Source organism: Eurytemora carolleeae, unplaced genomic scaffold (genome assembly GCF_000591075.1).
Source record: "Eurytemora carolleeae unplaced genomic scaffold, Eaff_2.0 scaffold113, whole genome shotgun sequence".
Classification (NCBI taxonomy): Eukaryota; Metazoa; Arthropoda; class Copepoda; order Calanoida; family Temoridae; genus Eurytemora; species Eurytemora carolleeae.
Window position 1 is genome coordinate 389,990 of NW_019396138.1, and position 21,850 is coordinate 411,839.

Below are 21,850 nucleotides of genomic sequence, written 5' to 3' on the forward strand. Positions count from 1 at the left end.
TTAATCTAGGAAGGGGAATCATGTGGCGAAGCGTCAAAATTTTTTCCCTCCAGACATCTCGGAAAGAGGAAGAATTGGTTATTATGTGAGATTACAAAAATTATTGCTTTAAAGAAGGCGTATTTGAGATTTCCAAGAGGGGCAGGGTGTACGACCCCATTAGGATTTCTATAAACATATTCCAAAAAAGGTCATTCTTCAATAGTTCTAAGGTCTTTCTCATTATTGGAAGAAATTATTTCAGGACTCAGGCCTCTTATTTAAACATGTTCTCTGTGATGTTTTGTAAAATAGTTTAAACACAATAAATGTAATTAAATTATAATTATTAAATTATAGATGTACAATGTAACTATGAGTTTCGTCTCTTTCAAATGAAAACCATTCCTCAGATTTAAAAATTTCAATCACAAGGTAAATCTCTGAAAGATATCTAAAATTTGTAAAACCCAAAAGGTTTTCTGATTATAATATATATTACTGTTTGGACCGAACCTGCTCCTGGTAGTGCTAGAGACTGGTATAGTGGTCTACCACCTGGAGCTTCTAATTTATCTATCTGATCCCATATGTTGCTCTGATGCTAACTATACCGTCCTCTCTTCATCTTCCGTTAACTTACTTTCACATTCTTACAACCTATTCTCTAACACGGTCATTGGAATGGAGGGAGGGAAGGGGGGGATATTTTGTAGCCCCATTCTCAAAGTACAAGTGCACTAAACAATTAGTTACCATCACACAAAGAAAGTTTGATTTTCTAGTCCCTTTATCTTTGTAACCCAATGTTTGTAGATCTTAGATATTTCAAACTATAAACTAAAAAATCTAAGTTTGAAATATCAAAGGTTTAAACTATCAGGTTGCAAAGATATAGGAATTAGAAAATTAAAGTTTTTAACATAGACTCAATTCCTTTTAATAATTATCTTATATAAAGCCGAGTTTTGAAATTGTGCGTGATATGTTACCTAAAGTTGACCAAACACGATAGTGTTGAAACAAGAAAATGCCTCCCGAAATTCACGGGAAACTCCGGGCAGTTTATGTTGTCAATTATAATAAGAGTTTCCTTAAAAACTCCCCTCCCCCCATGTCCCCATATCCCCATTTAAAATAAGCAATTAAAATATAACAAATAATTCTGCTGCCTTAAATATGAATTAGAAAGTAGGTTTCTCCTTTTATAGGTTTTTGCCAATGTTATCCCCCCCCCTCGAATTGAAATCATGATCCAAAACTTATTAGAACCACTATGCAATATACAATTATGTGCAGAAACATTAACAAACTATTAATTAAAATATTTGAATCCTTCAAAGAGAAATACTTCATCACTCAGAGCTGATTAACCTATCAATGGAATAATTGGAAGAGATGATATATTTAATGGTTATGTTGATAATATATCTATATCTAAATATTTAGGATATATATCAGAATGTTTGTAAATATTCGCCCCAATATTTGTATATATTGATAACGATCAGACGGCGCTCTTTGTCATGCAGAATCCCTCTGCAGTTTATAACAGATATCCTTCCTCGATTTGAATAAGTAAATTTAGTCCTTATAGATTTAAAAATCGAAATAAAAAGTAGGTAAATTTTTATTTTTTCTTTAAATAATAATGTACTAAAGGCCTTAAAAGGTTGAAATGGGAGGTGAGCGCCTTGAATTTCTATTTATCTGTATATATTACATATTTTTATATTGGTTGAACGGGATGAGCCTGACCAGTGTAGGTGTGTATCTAACTGTATCTAGAGCTCGGGGCTTCTCTGCCCTGATCTGAACCCAGTTTCTCCAACCAAACCATACTAAACCAAACTTCTCATCTAGGCATTTATTGCCTATAATCTGCATTCAGACCAGGGAACCTAGGATACTAAAGGAACCAGGGATACTAGAGGAACCAAGGATACTAGAGGATCCAGGGATACTAGAGGAACCAGGGATACTAGAGTAACCAGGGATTCTAGAGGAACCAGGGACATTAGAGGAACCAGGCATACTAGAGAAACCAGTGATACTAGAGGAACCAGGGATACTAGAGGAACCAGGGATACTAGAGTAACCAGGGATACTAGAGAAACCAGGGATACTAGAGAAACTATGGATACAAGAGGAACTAGGGATAATGGAGAAACTAGGATACTAGAGAAACTAGGATACTAGAGGAACCAGGAATACTAGAGGAACCAGGGATACTAGAGTAACCAGGGATACTAGAGGAACCAGGGATACTAGAGGAACCAGGGATAATAGAGGAACCAGTGATACTAGAGGAACCAGGAATACTAGAGTAACCAGGGATACTAGAGTAACCAGGGATACTAGAGGAACCAGGGATACTAGAGAAACTATGGATACAAGAGGAACTAGGGATAATCGAGAAACTAGGATACTAGAGAAACTAGGATACTAGAGGAACCAGGGATACTAGAGAAACTAGGATACTAGAGGAACCAGTGATACAAGAGGAACAAGGGATAAAAGATGAACCAGAGATACTAGAGGAACCAGGGATACTAAAGGAACCAAGGATACTAGAGAAACCAGTGATACAAGAGGAACCAGGAATACTAGAGGAACCAGTTATACAAGAGGAACCAGGGATACAAAAGGAACAAGGGATACTAGAGGAACCAGGAATGCTAGAGGAACCAGGTATACTAGAGAAACCAGTGATACAAGAGGAACCAGGGATACTAGAGGAACCAGTTAAACAAGAGGAACCAGGGGTACTAGAGGAACCAGGGATACTAGAGGAACCAAGGATACTAGAGAAACCAGGGATACTATAGAGGAACCAGGAATACTATCGAGTAACCAGGGATACTAGAAAAACCAGGGATATTAGAAGAACCAGGGATACTAAAGGAACCAGGAATACTATAGAGGAACCAGGGATGCAAGAGAAACCAGGGATATTAGAGGAACCAGTGATACTAGAGGAACCAGGGATACTAGAGGAACCAGTGATACTAAAGAAACCAGGGATACTATAGGGACTAGGGTTACTAGAGGAACCAGGGATACTAGAGGAACCAGGGATATTAGAGGAACCAGGGATATTAGAGGAACCAGGGATTCTAGAGGAATCAGGGAAACTAGGGGAACCAGGGATATTAGAGGAACCAGGGATTCTAGAGGAATCAGGGAAACTAGAGGAACCAGGGATACTAGATAAAGCAGGGGTACTATAGTAAGCAGGAATACTACAGAAACAAGGGATACTAGATGAACCAGGGATACTAGAACAAGGAACCAGTGATATTAAAGCAAAATATTGAATTAAATTTCCCAGCCGTCGTTTATGTCTTAACCCTTATAGAAGGAATAGGAAATCCTGTAGTTGGCATAAGAAAAATGGAAACGGATACTGGAAATTAGAAGAAGATGGAACAGGGAAGAGTTAGTATAAAACTAGGATGGATAGTGTTGTATTATTCTTCACAAGGTAATAAATAATCAAAGATTATACACAAACCAGACAGAGGCTTGAATTAATGGTGTAAAAAACTTCTTTAATTAATACTTTATTCACTTCTAAACCCCTGATCATAACTAATTATTCTAATTAAACAAATATTCAACTTATCGGAATTGATCTTGACGTAAAGGAGGTCTGACAGGAGTTTTATCAAATGCAAGGAGCATAAATATGAGAATATAATAAATTCTGTTTATGATGGACAAAAGTCACGAAACACCTTTCCCACCCTTTCTTAAACACACTTTTTTCTTCCTTCCCCTTCCAGTAATTCTCCCTTTTTATTCCCCCTTCTTAATTCTCTTTTTTCATTCCCCTCCCCACTTAGGTCTCCTTTTTTCATTCCTCTCCCTTTTCCCATCCCTATATTTTCTTCCTTATATTCGGGAAAATCGGTTTCTTGGCATGTCCTTCCTTTCTTCCAAATATTTTCTCTATCCTTCCTTCCTCCTCTTTCTCCCATCCTTCCTTCATTCCAAATATTTTCTCCTATCCTTCCTTCCTCCTCTTTCTCCCATCCTTCCTTCATTCCAAATATTTTCTCCTATCCTTCCTTCCTCTTTTTCTCTCATACTTCCTTCCTTCTAAGTATTTTCTCCTATTCCTTCCTTCCATCCTTCTTTCCTACCAAATATTTTCTCCTATCCTTCCTTCCGCCTTTTTCTCCCATACTTCCTTCCTTCCAAATATTTTCTCCTATTCCTTTCTTCCTCCGCTTTCTCCCATACTTCCTTCCGATTGCTTCCTCCCCTTTCTCACATCACATCCCCCCCCATTATCTTTCTTTTCGGCCCTCTTTCTCCCATTATTTCTATTGCTCCCCTTACAAAACATTGTAAACAAAGATTCTAAATATTTAATTAAAGATTGAGGTAAATCTGGTAAACCTCTGAACAGCGGGGGGTTCTCCCCCCTACCCCCCCCCCCACACACTTTTCGTGGGAAGGATTGTATAAAGGTTGGTCTCTGAGGTTTAATTCAAGGGATTGATGGCTAATCTTCTTCTGTATAATAAAGCTCTTCGCTCTTATATATATTATATATATAATTCAGCTATGGCTAAAGTTTTTGGAGTAAACCCATAGGTACCCTGGGGGTAACCAAGACTAAAATAAATTCAAATATTTTTTTCAAAAATTGATTTTTTATTTTAAAATTCGATTTTTCGATTTGGACACTTCAGCTAGCTTGTATACAATAGTAAAAATACAAAAAAACGATAATGGGAGATTGCTACAGATTTCAATTCTTCAAAATGACACCACGGCTATCCATTGAAACAGTCCCTTTAAAGTGGATTGGTAACCATGGTAAGGTTGAACCGTATCTAATTGGATCTGACAGGAATAAAGATTTGGTTCTCTACGAGAGGAAGGATACTGTGTCTCAAATCATGCTTTAGTATTCAAGGATTTGAATCCATATAATTGTGTTTGAGTAATGAATATAAACACATAAAATTTTACTTAACATGCACTGTTAAAAAACAAAGATTACGCATTTTTTTCTAGGTTTTAAATTGATGAAAAAAATTTCTTTCTTATATTTCAAAAGTCTGGCCAATAACAGATTTGGTATTATAAATAGATTATGATTATGAAGTCCATAGATAAAAATAATTGTTTGTTTTTTATAATACATATTTGGATATTTAAAATCGTGAATAATGTTGTTAAATTTAGAATATTTTTGAAGATTTGGATAAAATACCTTTAAATCTTCTGATCTATTTAAACTAGCCTTGAGATGAATTAAATCCCAAATATGTTAAAAATTCTAAAAAATCAGATTTTAAAGATTCATGTCGAAACGTGACAAGGTCTGACAAGTTCATTAAAATGTATAGAATGAAACAAAGTATTTTCAACTTCTAGGAATAAGAATAAAACCAATAACATCTGGATTCTAAAATGTTTAAAACATAATTGGAACGTATCAAGGACTTCAATTTAGTATCTACGTATAGTAATTAACCAATCTCCATTCAACAATTTTCAGAATATCTAATTTTCAGTATCAAGGGCTTATATATTGTATTTTCAGTATCATGGGCTTATATATTGTATTTTCAGTATCAAGGGCTTATATATTGTATTTTCAGTATCAAGGGCTTATATCTTTTATTTTTCAGTATCTAGGATTTAAACCTTGTATTTTCAGTATCTAGGATTTAAACCTTGTACTTTTAGTATATAGATACCTTGTATTTTCGGTTTCTAGGATTTAAACCATGTATTTTCAGTATCTAGGATTAAAACCTTGTATTTTCAGTATCTAGGATTAAAACCTTGTATTTTCAATATCTAGGATTTAAACCTTGTACTTTCAGTATATAGATACCTTGTATTTTCAGTATCTAGGATTAAAACTATGTTTTTTTTCAGTATCTAGGATTAAAACCTTGTATTTTCAGTATCTAGGATTTAAACCTTGTATTTTCAGTATCTAGGATTTAAACCTTGTATTTTCAGTAGCTAGGATTTAAACCTTCTATTTTCAGTATCATAAGATTTAAACCTTTATTTTAAGTATCTAGGACTTAAACCTTGTATTTTCAGTATCATAAGATTTAAACCTTGTATTTTCAGTATCTAGGATTTAAACCTTGTATTTTCATTATCTAGGATTTAAACGTTGTATTTTCAGTATTTAAGATTTAAACCTTTTACTTTCAGTATCTAAGATTTAAACCTTGTATTTTCAGTATCTAGGATTTAAACCTTGTATTTTCAGTATCTAAAATTTCAGATTTAAACCTTGTATTTTCAGTATCTAAGATTTAAACCTTGTATTTTCAGTATCTAGGATTTAAACCTTATATTTTCGGTTTCTAGGATTTAAGCCTTGTATTATCAGTATCTAGGATGTAAACCTTTTATTTCATTATCTAGGATTAAAACCTTTAAATAGAAGTATCTAGGATTAAAACCTTTAAATAGAAGTATCTAGGATTAAAACTTTGTATTTTTAGTATCTAAGATTTAAACCGTTGTATTTTCAGTATCTAGAATTTAAACCTTGCATTTTCAGTGTCTAGGATTTAAACCTTTTATTTTCAGTATCTAGGATTTAAACCTTGTATATTCAGTATCTAAGATTTAAACCTTGCATTTTCAGTATCTAGGATTTCAACATTGTATTTTCAGTGTCGAGGATTTAAACCTTGTATTTTCAGTATCTAGGATTATAACCTTGTCTTTTTAGTATCTAGGATTCAAACCTTGTATTTTTAGTATCAGGATTTAAACCTTGTATTTTCAGTATAAAGACTACATCCTGCGCATTTTTTAAAGTAGGATCAGACTTAATTTTTGAAAAAATTTCTCTTATTGTTTGATTAAAGTATTTCACGTCTGCATACGGAGCAGTGTTAGGCCTGTAAATGTTACCTACAACTGTATATTTATTCTTCCCATTTTTAATCTTAATAAATTGTGATTCAAAAACGCGAGCTAATAAGATTAATTAATTAATCGGTTCAAAACAAAGTGATTTCTCAACCCAGAGTCCTACTCCTCCCCCTGCATTACTATTTAGCCCCTGTTTATCTCTTACAGTAAAATGAAGTGGATGATAACCAGTTAAATCAAATGAAAGATTTGCAGGTTTATTCCAAATTTCCTGAAGAGCAATTACAGATATAGGATAAAACCTGAGAATCTCAGGTGTTGAACGATACAGACATTTATCTGATGTTTCTGTCTCGAGAAATTTACTAAAAACTGTGTCAAAATTATATCAAAACGTATTTATGTAAAATATACGTCTGTATCGCGTGACCAGAACTCCCTCCAATGGTAGTGCAGTATACTGGTTACATGATACAGACGGAGACACGTGACAATAATACTTTACTACCATTGATTGGAGTTCTGGTCACGTGCTCCGGACGTATGAATAATATTATCAATTATATCTACTAGAACTCGGATAGGTCTCAATCAACTTGAGATTCTCGGGTTTCAGCCTATACCCCCTTCCAATTATCCTTCACAGTCCCTTAAAAAGAAATCTTCAAAATAAAAAAATAAAAAAAAGGATAAAAAAGATAACATTTGGACTTGTGCAAAATATATGGACAAATTAGAAAATGTTGGGGAAATTTATTAAATTCTTGAGATTGTTAAAATGTATCACAAAATATTATATTTCCATCACAAATAATTCAGTTGTTTGTTATTCACACCGTACGCCGACAAGCTAAATAGCTTAGCTCTTTACCCTTAACTGAAACTTTTAACGAGTTTGCTACATTTGTTAAAAATTAAAAATGATCTTGACTTTTGATTGGTTGAACAGGAAATTTTTCAGGCTTCTAATTGGTCGAACCCATGAATTTCAACTAATGAGATGTAGCATAGAAAATAAGCTTCTTTGTAGAGTACAAAAGTTTGTAAATAAACCAAAACAATTTGTTAAAACGATTAAACGAACATACAATTTTGAAATATTAACATTTTTTGTAGAGCCAATTAAAAGTCAGATTACGTTTCAAGTCTTAAATTAAAATATTCTTTCATGTATTCGAATGACTAAAAATGGCAACTTATAAAATCCATTGATTTGCTCATTTTTAGTTTAGATTCCCAGACAAGCTCCAAAGGAATTCAGTCTTCGCCACAAACTCAAAATTTTTAACTCCTTAATCTTAGAAATCTAATAAAATAAATATTTCGAAATTATTTTATTTGATCTAACAGAATTCATGGTTTAAAATTCGGTTGCAAGACTCAATTTTTTTTTATTTGTAAAGGATAAATCTTATTCGTCCGTCGAAATCGGAGATAAAAAAGATGACGTGTTCTAACTCTCAAGGTGTAAATTGTAAATATTGTTGAGTCAGGTTTTATTAAATAGAAATAATTATATCATATTAGGAGACATATGCTGTTTTAAGATTTAAGTGAAAACAATAACAAATTTTCAAGTAATTAAAATGCACAAATAACAAATAAATTATTTGGCACTATTTGTTTATTATTTATACGATGGAAAATGCAAGTTAGGCAGAGAACAGGTTATTTAGGTCAATAAACAACTCTAATCTAAAATATATAATTTATCAATAAAACTATTGTTATTTTTAAACATATTTAAACCAATAAATAAACCTTATTTTTTTTGGTCAATGGTATAAAATATCTGGGGCGTGAACGATTTGCATAAAATATTGGATAAAAGAAGAAAAATGTTTTTTTAAAATAAAATTATTTTAATATGTTATAAGACAGGGCATATTTTCTTATTCTAATTTTGATAATTATTATTTTAAAACAACGCATTTTCATTCGAGACATAAAAAGATAAAATTTGAAATTTGAACCAAACTAAATATTTTATTACTATACTCTAGATTAGATATAATTGTTGGATCCAATAATAAATAAACAAATTTCCAAATCAAAAATATTGGTAAATTTTCCGTATTTGTTGTAAATATATTTATCTATATTTCTTCCGTAACATGAGTTGAGGTAAGCTGTGTAGGAACTAGGCTGTATGTTAACCACCACATAACCAGGGGTTGCCAGATTACCATCAACATTATCAACCAGATCTTACGCTTTCCATGACTCTCTACTCCATGCACCTTAAAATATTTATTCTTGATTAATGCCTTCAATAAACGTCTAAGCGGCTGAACCTATTTGATTTTTTGTAGGACTTCACTTGACACCAGATCAGGTTTATGGCCGGCAACAATAAAAAATTTTGTCTTTAAAAACTATATATTTTTAGTGGTGAAAGGAACACAAAAAAGAGGAACCCTCATCGACTGTACAGATACATTTGATCATTTAATAACGTTAATATTTACTATTTAGTTTCCATACCTCTGGTTCGATCCTAAGATGAAGAGTTCTGAAGAGGAATATTGCTAGAGCTAGAGTGGAGTAGAGAAGAGCAGAATAGTATCCAAGTTTGGAGAGTAGGAACCCGGAGAATAAACTGAAGATCATTCCAACATACTTGTACATACTGAAGGCAAGGAAATCCCACTTAGCCAGGGTAGAAGTGATCGACATCACAGTAGTACACAGGTACACAATCTTAACAGTACATATAGTGTATTACAGAGGTACACAATCTTCACAGTACATATTGTGTAGTACACAGGTACACAATCTTAATAGTACTAGTGTAGTACACAGGTACACAATCTTAACCGTACATATAGTGTAGTGCACAGGTACACAATCTTCACAGTACATATTGTGTAGTACACAGGTACACAATCTTGACAGTAAATATAGTGTAGTACATTAGTTCACAACTTAACAGTACATATAGTGTAGTGCACAGGTACATAATCTTAATAGTACATATAGTGTAGTAGACAGATACACAATCTTAATAGTACATAATAGTGTAGTAAACAGAAACACAATCTTAATAGTAAATATAGTGTAGTACACTAATTCATCTTAACAGTACATACAGTGCAGTACACTGGTACACATTCTCAGCAGTGCATAATACTGTAATACAAAGTACATAAACTTTAGTAGATACTTACATACATATTTATACATAATTTTGGCATAAATTTTCCTATAATATACAAAGTCAAAAAGACTATAATGTATATATAGTACATTAGCACACAACATATGATGAAATATTAGGAGGGTTTGATTGATTTCAACTTTGGAAAAAGAGGAGTTAAAAAACTTAAGCGTTGGCCCTCAATCCATTTCATTTCTTCCAGGGGCGTACACAGGAATTTGTACAGGGGTCTTAAATTGTCTTCTTCTTTCTCAGGGGGGAAGCCCCATGGCACCCCCCCCCTGTGCACGCCCTGATCTCTTCCGTATCCTTTACCGGCTTTAGTATAATATAGCACAACGATAAAGAATGAGATTGTAAAACGTTTTTAATATTTCACTTAAACCCATTGTTAGGATTTTATTACAACTCAAGTTCAGTTAATCAACCGTCCTTTTCAGGATACCTCCTAGCATACACGAACCAGATTCATACATTCATATATCTTCAACAGGATACAAATAGGATCCAGCTCATTTCAAGAATATATCCAGGGGGTGGAGGGCCTCTCATTTAAGGATATATAAGAACTATATCCAAGATTGTAGACAGAAAGAAAAATTGGATTTTTAAAAGAACTATCGACGTAGTTTCGAGCAACTCTCAAATTAAAGCTAGGAAACCTGATTCACAACTGTACCTTTAGAATACGCTTAAAGATAATATATGTAAACCTTCATTTCAATAAAAACATTAAGGATATCCTTATTTTCTATCTAGGAGTAATTGTAATCAACTGTGGCTTCACTGCAGATGTGAAATGCAGATTTCTGCAGCTGAGAGAAAAGAAGGAAATTGACCGAATTTAAAGTGAGCCCGTTGTGTACATTCAACTATTTAAATGTGAAATTACGTTTACAATTCCGTTGAATAATAGTATCTCGAGTATCCTGTACCCTAGAGAGTTTTATGCACCTGTTTAATGTGAAAAATCATTTATGTTTACAAGTATCAATTAAATTCAATAAAATTGATATAAAAAATTATTAAAAAAAGTATTCCTGTCTACTATTCAGTTTATTCTAGAATAAATGTACTAGACATTGGAAAACTTGTAGTAGTAGCTAGGGATATAATATAATATCTAAAGAAATCTAAATAATACTTGGAGATGGGACATCTTGTAGTAATATCTAGGATATCTGAAAGAGTATTTGAGGATATCTAAATAATACTCGGACATTGGAGATCATGAAGGTACATGTAGGTACATCTAGGATATCTGAGGGAGTATTTAGGGATATCTAGATAATACTTGGATATTGGAGATCATGTAGGTACAACTAGGATATCTGAGGGAGTATTTGAGGATATCTAAGATAATACTTGGACATATGACATCTTGTAGTAGTATCTAGGATATCTGAGAGAGTGAGGATATCTAAGATAATTCTTGGAGTTTGGACATTGAACATCTTGTAGTAATATCTAGGATATCTCAGGGAGTATTTCGTGGATCAAATCAAATCATCATGTTCAGGGATTGCTTTGGGCTCCCGCATACAGGGAGAGGTTTCAATTCACTGTGTACTTAGGTTTTTCAGCCTGGATCTATATAAAGTTTGTGTTCCTATTACGCTTGCTCGACTTGAAAACATTAAAACCCGATAAGATCCCAGCAGGGAGTATCTAGATAATACTTCGACATTGAACATCTTGTAGTAATATCTAGGATATGTCAGGGAGTAATTAAGGATATCTAGATAATACTTCGACATTGAACATCTTGTAGTAATATCTAGGATATCTCAGGGAGTATTTCGATGATATCTAAGAGACATATGACATATTGTAGAATAGTAAGTTATCAAGAGCATTATTTTTTTTTAGTAAATACAAATTAATAATTATAGTATACCAGGATCTCTAGGAAGAGTGCAGTAAGAGCTCCACTAGCCGTGGTTGCCAGCATCTCAGGACTGAACCTCTCCTGGACCCCGAGCATGTATCCGACCACGAGAATATACGTCACGAACGCCATGCTGGGTATATAAAGATCTGCGGCATTTAACTCAAACCTGGGCTGAACTGGTTCGTCTTAATAACAAGATGATTAAAACTGTCCAGTCTGAGAATATGAGAGCAGGGAGTACCCAGCCCTGGAACTAAGCACTGATTGAAATGTCGGGTTTAAAATTAAAATCTCACCATGATTATATCTGATGGACCAATCCTTGTGTGTGAATGGAAAGAGAATAAGTCCAAGCTTCTTGCTCACATAGGAGTTATCCACGGCAAAATAATACTAAAATATTTAGAAAAGATTAAACCTTAATTATTAAAGAAGTTGAAATCATCGTCTTATATTAAAAAGAAATTCATAAATGTTTCTTTTTCACGAAATATTCACAGCTAGGTTTAAATTGGATTGGTAACGGATTAAAAGAAAATTAACAATAACAGACTTTAATTTTTTATTGGGAAAATTATGAATATTATTTTAATTTTGATGCGGATCCGGATCCTAAATCCGCACTAGAATAAAATGAATTTGGATCTAGGTCATTTACATTTCTATAACATTTTCTGATTTTCTGAACAAAATAAGAGTTTTTCTTTATTTTCTTTATTTTTATGCTAAATCTTGATGAACCATTCAGAGATAAGGAAATTTTTGATATGTTAATATTTTGACCCTTGGGTCAGGATCCGTGGATTCGAATATTTTGGCGGATACGGATCCAAATAGCCAAAATGTTGCGGATCCAAAGGATGAAATAAACCAACCTTTAGCTGTCCAATTGAAACATATTTATCTAGATTCTTCTTAATCTCCTCCTGACCCTTTCCGACGAAGTCCCTCCCGTAGGACATGGCGAGGTTCGTGACCATGGGGTCCTGAAGCATTCCTGTACCAGGCATCAGAAACTACAATTAGAATATAACTTATAACAAATTAAGTGTTCTACGTTTAACTTGTCTTTTTCTACAGTCATAATCAGAAAAGCCCGGAATACATTGAAAATTAATCAGACTACTTTACATATAGAGGTTTCAGATAAGAATGGCCGCCCAGGGTGCTAGCGTGCACCGGTCCTAATTATCCCTGAGAAGTGAACCAAGCGGGTGTTAGCCGTGTCGGATAGATTGTCTTTAGACATTCAGATCTTTCTGAAAAGCATAGTATTGAGAGTTTCAGTCTCCCTCTAATTAAAATTAAAAACATTAAAAAATTAAAGTTACTAAAATGGCAGAATCTGTTTGAACAAACAATAGTGAAAAGTGATAAAGAACAAACATTAGTGAAACGTGATAATGAACAAACAAATCAATAGTGAAACGGATAATGAACAAACAATAGTGAAAAGTGATAATGAACAAACAATAGTGAAACGTGATAATGAATAAACAATAGTGAAACGTGATAATGAACAAATAATAGTGAAACGTGATAATAAACAAACAATAGTTTAATTTAATTGGTTTAATTGGTGTGATTATGTTTATATATCACGGGTGTGATAATTTAAAACATCTCTTTTCCGACTTCATTGGCCGTTCAGGAATTCAGCCAGCTATCGAGCTTGTTTTTGAAAATGTTCAGGTTTCCAACACTTTTGATTTCATATGTGATATGGTGATAAGTGGTAATGAACAAACAATAGTTAAAAGTGAAAATGAACAAACAATAGTTTTGAAAATCTGAAAAAAATGAAAATTGGACTTCAAAGAGCAAATCTTTAATGCTTTTTACACAAAATCCCCCCCCCCCCCCAATTCGGGGGGGGGGGGATGGGGGGGGGATTTTCAATATAATAAACACCCTTTAAACTTTCATTCCATAAAAGCGTAATAAAGCCGAATAGTTTTTTTTATATATTTTGCCGACTTTGTACATTAGATATGTCACCTGTTGATGTCCTGCGGGAGCTTGTCCCTGCGATATTCCGGCGGGAGTTAATCGTCCTCCCGCCTGCGGTATCCCTGTAGGGTTCAAATACCCTGGATTGTACTCAGATCCCCCGTATGTACCAAAGCTGAACAAGAAAATTAATTTTATTATAATATTTTTTTCTTCTAAAATGGCTTATCCCACCTCAAATTGCTTATTTTGCTTTGATAATAATGAAACTAAAAAACTGGAGAAAGATTAAATTTGTTCATTTCCACATTTTCCGAGACAACATGAAAAACCACATCAATCAAAATAAACTTCAGAGAAAAGCCGACCGCAATGCTGTGGTATATAAAAAGATGGTGCTAAAAAAATGAATACGAAAAGCTGTGCCACACTGTTGTGGGGTTATTAAATCAGTAATGAAAATAATTTGTTTAAATTTTGTATCGATTTTACAAATAATGTGATTTGAAAGAAAGAAAATAAGCGCAAAGAAAAAAGAAAAAAAGATATAATATCAAAAAATTAAAGTATTTGATCAATACAACAAAATAAATGCGATGCCATTTAAAACAAAAAGCAAAGAACCCATCCTTTATATTATTTATACGTACATGCAATGAAATCGCCTTATTTTTACTATCAGATGAATAACAAGAAACTTCTATTGCAGATTTATTATGTTAACCACTGTAACTCCTACTTTAGGGGTCCTTGGAGTAATCCAATAACTAAACTAAAAAACCTTAACATTTCTGAGGTTCTCCTGAAGTCAGAACTTAAGTGTTATAAATCAAGGGATTAAGCATTGATCTCCATCTAATGTAGATCTACGGATAACTTTAATTGAGGGATCAAGCATTAATCCTAAAATTAAAGTGCCCAACGTTGGATTTTGAGATCTAACGTTTTAGATTACCGAAACTCCACACACAAGTTCCAGCCTCTTGACAACAACCTTCTCATTTTAAGGAATGTTTAAACAATTTCTTGCAAATCTTCAAGTAAAGTACCCTATAGATAATTTACACATCCCCCAGTCTTTCTATTAGTTTCTTTTGTAGAAATCCACGAGTAGCTTTCTTGAGAAAACGCAGATATAAAATGTCAATCTATTGTTTGTTAGAAAAAATGTATTCTTCTTCTACCTTGAGTCCTGGCCGTTTCCTGGTAGTGGAGAGCTCTGATACTGGTTCGGATTGTAAAAGGTTTGCTGAACTGGATCTGCAGGTTTCTTAGCTGGATACCCACCGTACTGGTCATACTGAGCATCATACTTGAATACAAATTTATATTTTTATTTAAACTTATAAAATTAAAACAGAACTGAGATTTTTTGATGAATTGATCTCTGATTTGTCAAACCTGACGATTAAACTTCCATTCATTCAAAAGTTCTTAGCTCAATATGATTCATTAAAAATATTAACTAGTGGGTAGGTTTTCACCAAATTTTTGCAATGAAAATGTGGCATTTGTAGAAAATTATGGAAACAATTGAAAAAATTCACAACTGTTGACTGAAATTAATCTAAAACTTTAATTAGCAATTATGCTATGACCTTCTGAACAATGAATGAAAAGCATCTGTAGCCTATGTTTAAAACATAAATTAGGAAATATTACAGTTTGATTTCTTCAGGGGTGTAGAGACTTAAAATACATAACTTATTAAACTGTCAGCAGAACCAATAAAATGATTGACTCGATGACAATGTCACAATTTTAATTGGACTTTCTGAGGGTTTCACAAAATGAACGATAGTCTTCTGAAATCTACATAATTCAAAATGTTATTCTCCACAAGTTTAATTTAGATTCATAAGATAAAATATTTTACTGTGACAGAAGGCCCATGAAGAAAAACTAATCGTTTATTGAAAAATATAAGAAATGCAAATAATAAAGATACAGAAAACATATCTTCTGTCAGCTACATTTTGCCTAGTCACATTTTGCCTAGTCACATTTTGCCTAGGTAACAGTTTGCCTAGGTAACATTTTGCCTAGTAACATTTTGCCTAGGGTAACATTTTGCCTAGAGTAACAAAAGAGCGAATTTTTTGCCTAGTCAATAATTTTTTCACAAAGAAATTTTCATCAATCCGAGATTTTTTTTTCAATAATCCGAGATTTCTTTTTAAAAATCCGCAAATTTTTTGGCAAAAACTTTGCAAATTTTTGAAAATCATTCAGTTTCCTTTAACCCAATCAGAAGGAGAGACACATTGAAAATGGCTCCCATGATAACTGCAGGGCTTACAAGGCGGGGTAAGCCAAACTACAGAGATAAGAATAACTTCTATTATGTTTTCAATGGGAAGAGGGCAGAGACCAAGAATTGGCGCTGTTCCCAGAGATCATGCACTGCAACCCTAACAAGGAGGATATCTACTGGAATCCTGGTAGGGGATGTACTCCCAACTCATGGCCATACCAACAAGCTGCTGAAGACGAAAGCTAAGACCACAGAAAAGGCTGTGATTGAGAAGTATGCCAATGTTCAAGGAAAGCAGAGATCAAAGGACTCCAGACAGAGGGTGAAATTTGTTGTAGAAGCTTTCCATACCATGCCGAAAGCTGATTATATCCAAACCCTTGCATATGACCAGCAGAAGATAAATAATGATAAATAAAGATCACTTGTATTAATTCCTATGTATACTCCATGATTATGTAAAATGTATTTAAAAAATATATATATATATATCTGATGCATAACCATATTTTATCTTTTGTAGAGTGACAGAAATGTTAAAATTGCTGTACAGCTAAATTCAATTCAATTTATTAATTTTAATTCATTAAAATTTATCTGGTTAAACTTTAAAAAAAATGTTTAATTCTTGACAAAATTTGTTTTTTTTATAAAAGATTATTGACTAGGCAAAAAACATGCTCTTGCGTTACCTAGGCAAAATGTTACCCTAGGCAAAATGTTACTAGGCAAACTTGAACTAGGCAAAAAGTTACCTAGGCAAAATGTTACCTAGGCAAAAGTGAACTAGGCAAAATGTGACTAGGCAAAATGTGACTAGGCAAAATGTGACTAGGCAAATTGTGACTAGGCAAAATGTAGCTGAGCCAGTTTGTCTAATGTAATGTTAAAAACTTTAAAAATCTAAAACTTGATAAACCCTCCTGAATTTTGAACATACTTGAAAAATAAAAAAATAAAATGTAAAAAACGAGTAAAAACTATATCTTAACACTTTTCGCAATAGTGATAACTTACTTATTATCCTAATCAAAGATGAAGATCTTTGTAATAAATAAATAAATCAATAAATAATGAAACAAATAAATGGATGATTCGGTGATATTTTTTCTTTCTTCTACAAACCTGATAATTATCCTGATACTGAGGATCCCACGACATTTTATTCTGAAATCAAGAAATATTCAATAGTTTAATTTGGCGCCAAACCAATATTTTCATCATTCCGCAGACCTTGTACAGTTCACCACCGAATATCGGAGATAAACATTCCTCGCTGCGATTACTCGAAATTATTTCTACTCTCTTTAACAATTTATCGGCGGAATTTCGAAAATGCTGAAATTCCAGGAAACGATGAAAATCTTGAAGTTTCTTTCTCCTTAAGTTTTCTCTCTTCTTCCAACCTTAATTCTTCTTCAAGTTTTCGCTGATTCTCCCTACAGACATGTTTAGATTAGTTTAAAAATCAACAGAAGAATATCCAATGGAAAGAATTCTAATTAAAAGAATAAAGAAAGAGTATCCTCCCCGAAAAGGAATAAAGAAATTTACTTAATCTTTAATCTTAGAGATGAGGGATAACATTTACTGAATTTTTGTAACAAATCAGAATTTTCTAATTTTGTCTTTTTTCGCATATTTTTATGCTAAAACTCAATAAACCATTCAGAATTCAGGAAATTTGTATTATCTCTTTTATTGAATTGTTCGGTTTTGAGGTTTGAGTTAATTTTTTCTTGCAGTTTTTTGTTGATATTTTGCCCCGTGGATCCGCATATTTTGCGGATCCGGATCCAGGAAGCCAAAATCTCGCGGATCCGTTTAAGTATTGAGTTTGGGTCCGGGAAGATGATTTTAATGATCTAAAAGAAAAAGAAGAAAGCATGAAAAGATAAAATCGTGAGAAAAATCGAAATAAAAATATAAAGGAATGTGAAAGTAATATACCTGAAGGCTGCAATAGGATCTTTAAACTGTCTGTAGTAGGTCAACACGTCCCTAACATCCTCTAGACCACTGTCCTTGATCTCATGCAGCAGCTGAGCTAAACCGATCAGGTTCCTGTCCGTGTTATCTCCGTCCCATTTCTCCAGGATCAGTGCATTGTCAGGGTTCGACTAATACATTTTTTTAGGGTATTTATTATGAAGTAATGATTTTTACAAAATTTGGTTGGGGGGNTTTATCTATTTTCTCCAATTTAGTGAAAAGAAACCCTAAAAATTCATTACTCACAGAAAAAATATCTCCCCTCAAAGAGAGGTAATTATGTATCAACTAAATAAATATATTATACTTGATAAAATTTTTTTTTAGCAGAATATGTCAAAAAAAGGCCATTGGTTAAAAATTAAATAAAAGGGAAAAAATAAATATCTTAAGGTTTAAAAGATACCTGAACATGATCCTTGTTCCAGTCTATAACAATAACCTTCCTCAGATCTCTGTTAAGACTAGAGAGATCTTTAAGATGTACACCGTTCACGTATCTAGTCGCGTCTCTGTACAACTTGTACATAATGTACTGCTGCTGGGGATCCATGCCAAGTATTATTGGGTAGAAGGTCATACTGTTCTCCACAGTCCAGACAACCACCTCGAAGTTGGGATATCCTGAATGAAAGAAATGCTTTAAGGAATATGTATTTTTAGGCTTCTCTCCTGCCCCTGCCGACTTCGGAGTTATTTTGATATTATTAATACGCAAATTCATAGTTCTCTTTTTAACCTAAAGAGATAAAAATATAAAAAACAATTTGTAATTATATAAACAACACAATGAAGAGTGTAGAATAGGTAAAAATTGAGTGAAATAAATTTAGTATTCACAATATATTTACGCAAATTTGTCCCATATGTTTTTAGTAAAAGGGTATATATATATGATAGCCGGCCGTTTCATCTAATTGTCTTAGCGGCAAATGTTTGATTTTACAGTTCTGATAACTTGCTAAAGCAAACATATTTTATGTTGAGATAGGGTTTACCAAAAATTGCATATTAAAAAACCAAAAATTTCCACAAAAATCAATTTAAACATCCCAGGGCCAAATAATGTGTGGAACTGTAATGTATACATTATACACATGTACACTGCAGTGGTTGATGTAAACAAAAATTGTACACATATCCAGTTTTTCAATAATAGTCATGGAGGAACCATGTTGTTTTGCTATCGGGAAACGCAGAAAAAAATATTCTCCAGGATGGAGATTGTTTCCGGTACTTCAAGAATTCTACCAGAAAACAAAAATCTTACTGGAAGTGTGTAATACCAAGCTGTAAAGGTAGAGCTATCACGAGTGGGGATTTCATTGTAGAAAAAAACACACAGCAGATAGTTCTCTTGTCAGGTCCAGAAAAATTGAGACAAACCTGATTAAAAACTGCTCAAGTATTTTGAGAACACTTCCATTGGAAAGGAAACCAAAGGCTTCAGAAAAGCCCCGATGTTTCCTTTAGAAATTTGGAATAATGAAGCCACTACAAACAACCAAACTGAACGATGGTTTAGAAGTTTTACAGCTGACCAGCCTGGAATACAGACTGCAGGGAAGTCCTTTTTAGGTCTTAGAAGAGAAGACTGGCTAAACTTCTTTTCAAAGAGCCCAAATACAAGACCTGCACTGATCCGAAGCCAGCTCAATCGACAAGAATTCTTTAGAGAAATATAAGATTTAAACTAATTGTAAATTCTTTTGATGTATGCAATACAAATAATCTTATGGAAATAATAAATAACTATTTTTTTGTCAAATTATTAATGTTATTCATTGCTGTAGTTTTAAGTTCTAATCTAATCTAATCTTGACGAAATTATGTTGTATTAAAAAAGCAGCCCTGACTGCATTTAAGTAATTTGCCGCCAAAGGAATTAGGTGAAACGTCCGGCTATCCTATATAAATTAGCAAAGCAGTTATTAATGTTTTACCATAAAATTTGTAATATGTATTTGTGTTTGACAATCGCAATATTGATGTTTCAACGAGGATATTTTTGTCATCTCTATTTCGATAAAGCCTTGGACGGTTGAAATATTAAGGGAATTAATGAATGAAGGTGCAATGCAACCTATTTACCTATCTGAGATAGGAACATGTCAAGTCCTGGTCTTTTCTGAAACCTCCATCCGTGTTTATGAGACCAGGTTGAGTGAACCAACAGGCCGGTTAGTTCTACGAATATATTCAATTTATCAATCAAATTATTTACATCATTTTGGATCGTGATATATATTTAAATTACAATTTCCCGGACTTCCCGGAAATCTAAAAAGAACAAATTATTTTTAAAATTGTATGTTTTCGATTATACGGCGTATTTTGACATTATAAGCTTGGAGAAAATCTTAATTATTTACAACTAATTTTCAGTAAAGTTAAGGGAATTTTACTTTACCTAGGGTTCCCTAGACCAATTTTGCATACAATACATCCAGAGCTCAGAGAGGGGGTGTTTTTAAGTCAAAATTGGTCGAAGGAACCCGTAGATTCCCCCAACAGAGGGAGGTAAAGTTACTTAGCGTTCCTTGGGACAGTTATGTAAAATAATAACCCGCTCTAGGAAGTTTTCGTAAAAAATTGCGCATTTTCATCTCTAAAGACGGTAAGTTGTGTACAACTACTTTTTCGGGAAATTAAATTTCTTACCTAACCATGGATTCCCTCGACCTAGCTCTTACAACTATTAGAATAACATAAACTATATTCTTTATTATTAAGTAAACTAACCTAAAACAATTGTGTATTTTGGTTGATAGTATGGAGGTTCCAGTGGATCAGGGAGCAATTTATCACTAAACGGTTCCTCTATTAACTTCTTGGTGGTGAAGATCTTGTTCTTGAGTCTATGATAGTACTGGGAGGGGAAGGTGAGGTTTGAAAACTCGTCCTCAACATTATTACCGTGTTCATCCTGATCAGGGAGAGAGAATAAAACCGCATTACCGATTAGACTACCGCCCATCAATACTCCGAGGAAGATATATCCATACTTTTGCCATCTCGGCATAGGTTCTTGGGGTTTCCCTTCGCTCTTCTCTTCAGATTTCTTGGTTTCTGCAACCCTAGCGGAGAGAATCTCGTCGGCTAGGGAAAGTTTACTTTTCTCTCCTTTTTCGGTGTGAACCCCTTGGGAGAGAATAGAAAAACGTGGAACCTGGTTAGGTTTGATGAGTAAACTAAAACATCTGTAGGAACCAGGAACATTTAAGGTTTGAGAACTCCGAGTTCCAAAAGTAAATATGGGTCGGGAAATAATATTGTGTTGGTTTCTGACTATTAGATTAAGGTGTCTGAATGAGAAAAGAAATGAACTACTCGAGGCCATTTTGAACCTGAAATTAATGAAAATCTAGAAAAACATTTAGAAGGATTTCGATAGAATAAACTGGGTCTGTCCTAGAGAATAATTTTTGGACCTGACCACTTTTTTCAGCAAAATTATTATTATTTATTTTTTATTATTTTAGGGTTAGGTTAGGCTAAGACGATTTCTGGGCTGAGCGCTGCGGCTAGGTCAGGCTAGGGGGCCGAGCGCTGCGGCCACAAGTCCAATTTTATCAATATGTTACATATGAGATCCGTGTACAAACCTGATAGGAGGGAGGGGGCGAGGGGTCCAAAAATCGTTCTCCCCTAGGAATTTGCCAATAAACTTTACATATAAACCAAGCCTTTACTCCAGATATTACTTTTATAAAAGAAACAAAGCGCGAATTCTGTCGACAAAAACTCCGCTTCGAATCGA

General features: G+C 33.5%; 2 protein-coding genes and 1 long non-coding RNA gene across 5 annotated transcripts; all 3 read right to left on the reverse strand.

Moving 5' to 3' along the window:
- Positions 1–7,583: 7,583 nt before the first annotated feature.
- Positions 7,584–8,171, reverse strand: LOC111696067 (uncharacterized). The gene is made up of 2 exons (XR_002763995.1): positions 7,952–8,171; positions 7,584–7,776 (listed from the first exon to the last, which is right to left on the reverse strand). It is a non-coding gene; the product is annotated as an uncharacterized LOC111696067 (long non-coding RNA).
- Positions 8,172–8,325: 154 nt separating this feature from the next.
- Positions 8,326–17,295, reverse strand: LOC111696066 (protein YIF1B-A). Of its 3 annotated transcripts, none has more exons than XR_002763994.1 (9): positions 17,224–17,295; positions 15,029–15,156; positions 13,893–14,019; positions 12,770–12,910; positions 12,191–12,287; positions 11,901–12,079; positions 9,331–9,546; positions 8,845–9,086; positions 8,326–8,536 (listed from the first exon to the last, which is right to left on the reverse strand). XR_002763994.1 is itself a non-coding variant. In XM_023465589.1 (8 exons), exons 1-8 carry the CDS (start codon positions 17,257–17,259, stop codon positions 8,943–8,945), a joined length of 1,068 nt encoding a protein of 355 aa, XP_023321357.1. In that variant the 5' UTR covers positions 17,260–17,295; the 3' UTR covers positions 8,818–8,942. The 3 variants fall into 3 exon arrangements, 1 of the variants encoding a protein (XP_023321357.1); XR_002763993.1 differs by having other exon boundaries at positions 8,326–8,541; XM_023465589.1 differs by lacking the exon at positions 8,326–8,536 and having other exon boundaries at positions 8,818–9,086.
- Positions 17,264–21,461, reverse strand: LOC111696064 (mitochondrial import inner membrane translocase subunit TIM50-C). The gene is made up of 5 exons (XM_023465588.1): positions 20,833–21,461; positions 20,182–20,277; positions 18,497–18,714; positions 18,049–18,218; positions 17,264–17,537 (listed from the first exon to the last, which is right to left on the reverse strand). The coding sequence occupies exons 1-5, from the start codon at positions 21,428–21,430 to the stop codon at positions 17,414–17,416; spliced, it is 1,206 nt and encodes a 401-aa protein (XP_023321356.1). The 5' UTR covers positions 21,431–21,461; the 3' UTR covers positions 17,264–17,413.
- Positions 21,462–21,850: the final 389 nt, after the last annotated feature.

Bases quoted from the DNA above. Each gene is read 5' to 3' on its own strand.
- LOC111696066 (XM_023465589.1), bottom strand. From the start codon at position 17,259: ATGTCGTGGGATCCTCAGTATCAGGATAATTATCAG. The intron at 15,157-17,223 runs GTTTGTAGAAGA...TTTGTATTCAAG, and splicing joins AGTATCAGGATAATTATCAG to TATGATGCTCAGTATGACCA. The intron at 12,911-13,892 runs GTGACATATCTA...TTCTAATTGTAG, and splicing joins CTCCCGCAGGACATCAACAG to TTTCTGATGCCTGGTACAGG.
- LOC111696064 (XM_023465588.1), bottom strand. From the start codon at position 21,430: ATGGCCTCGAGTAGTTCATTTCTTTTCTCATTCAGACACCTTAATCTA. The intron at 20,278-20,832 runs GTTAGTTTACTT...ATATATTCGTAG, and splicing joins AAAATACACAATTGTTTTAG to AACTAACCGGCCTGTTGGTT. The intron at 18,219-18,496 runs GTATCTTTTAAA...AAAATGTATTAG, and splicing joins GGAACAAGGATCATGTTCAG to TCGAACCCTGACAATGCACT.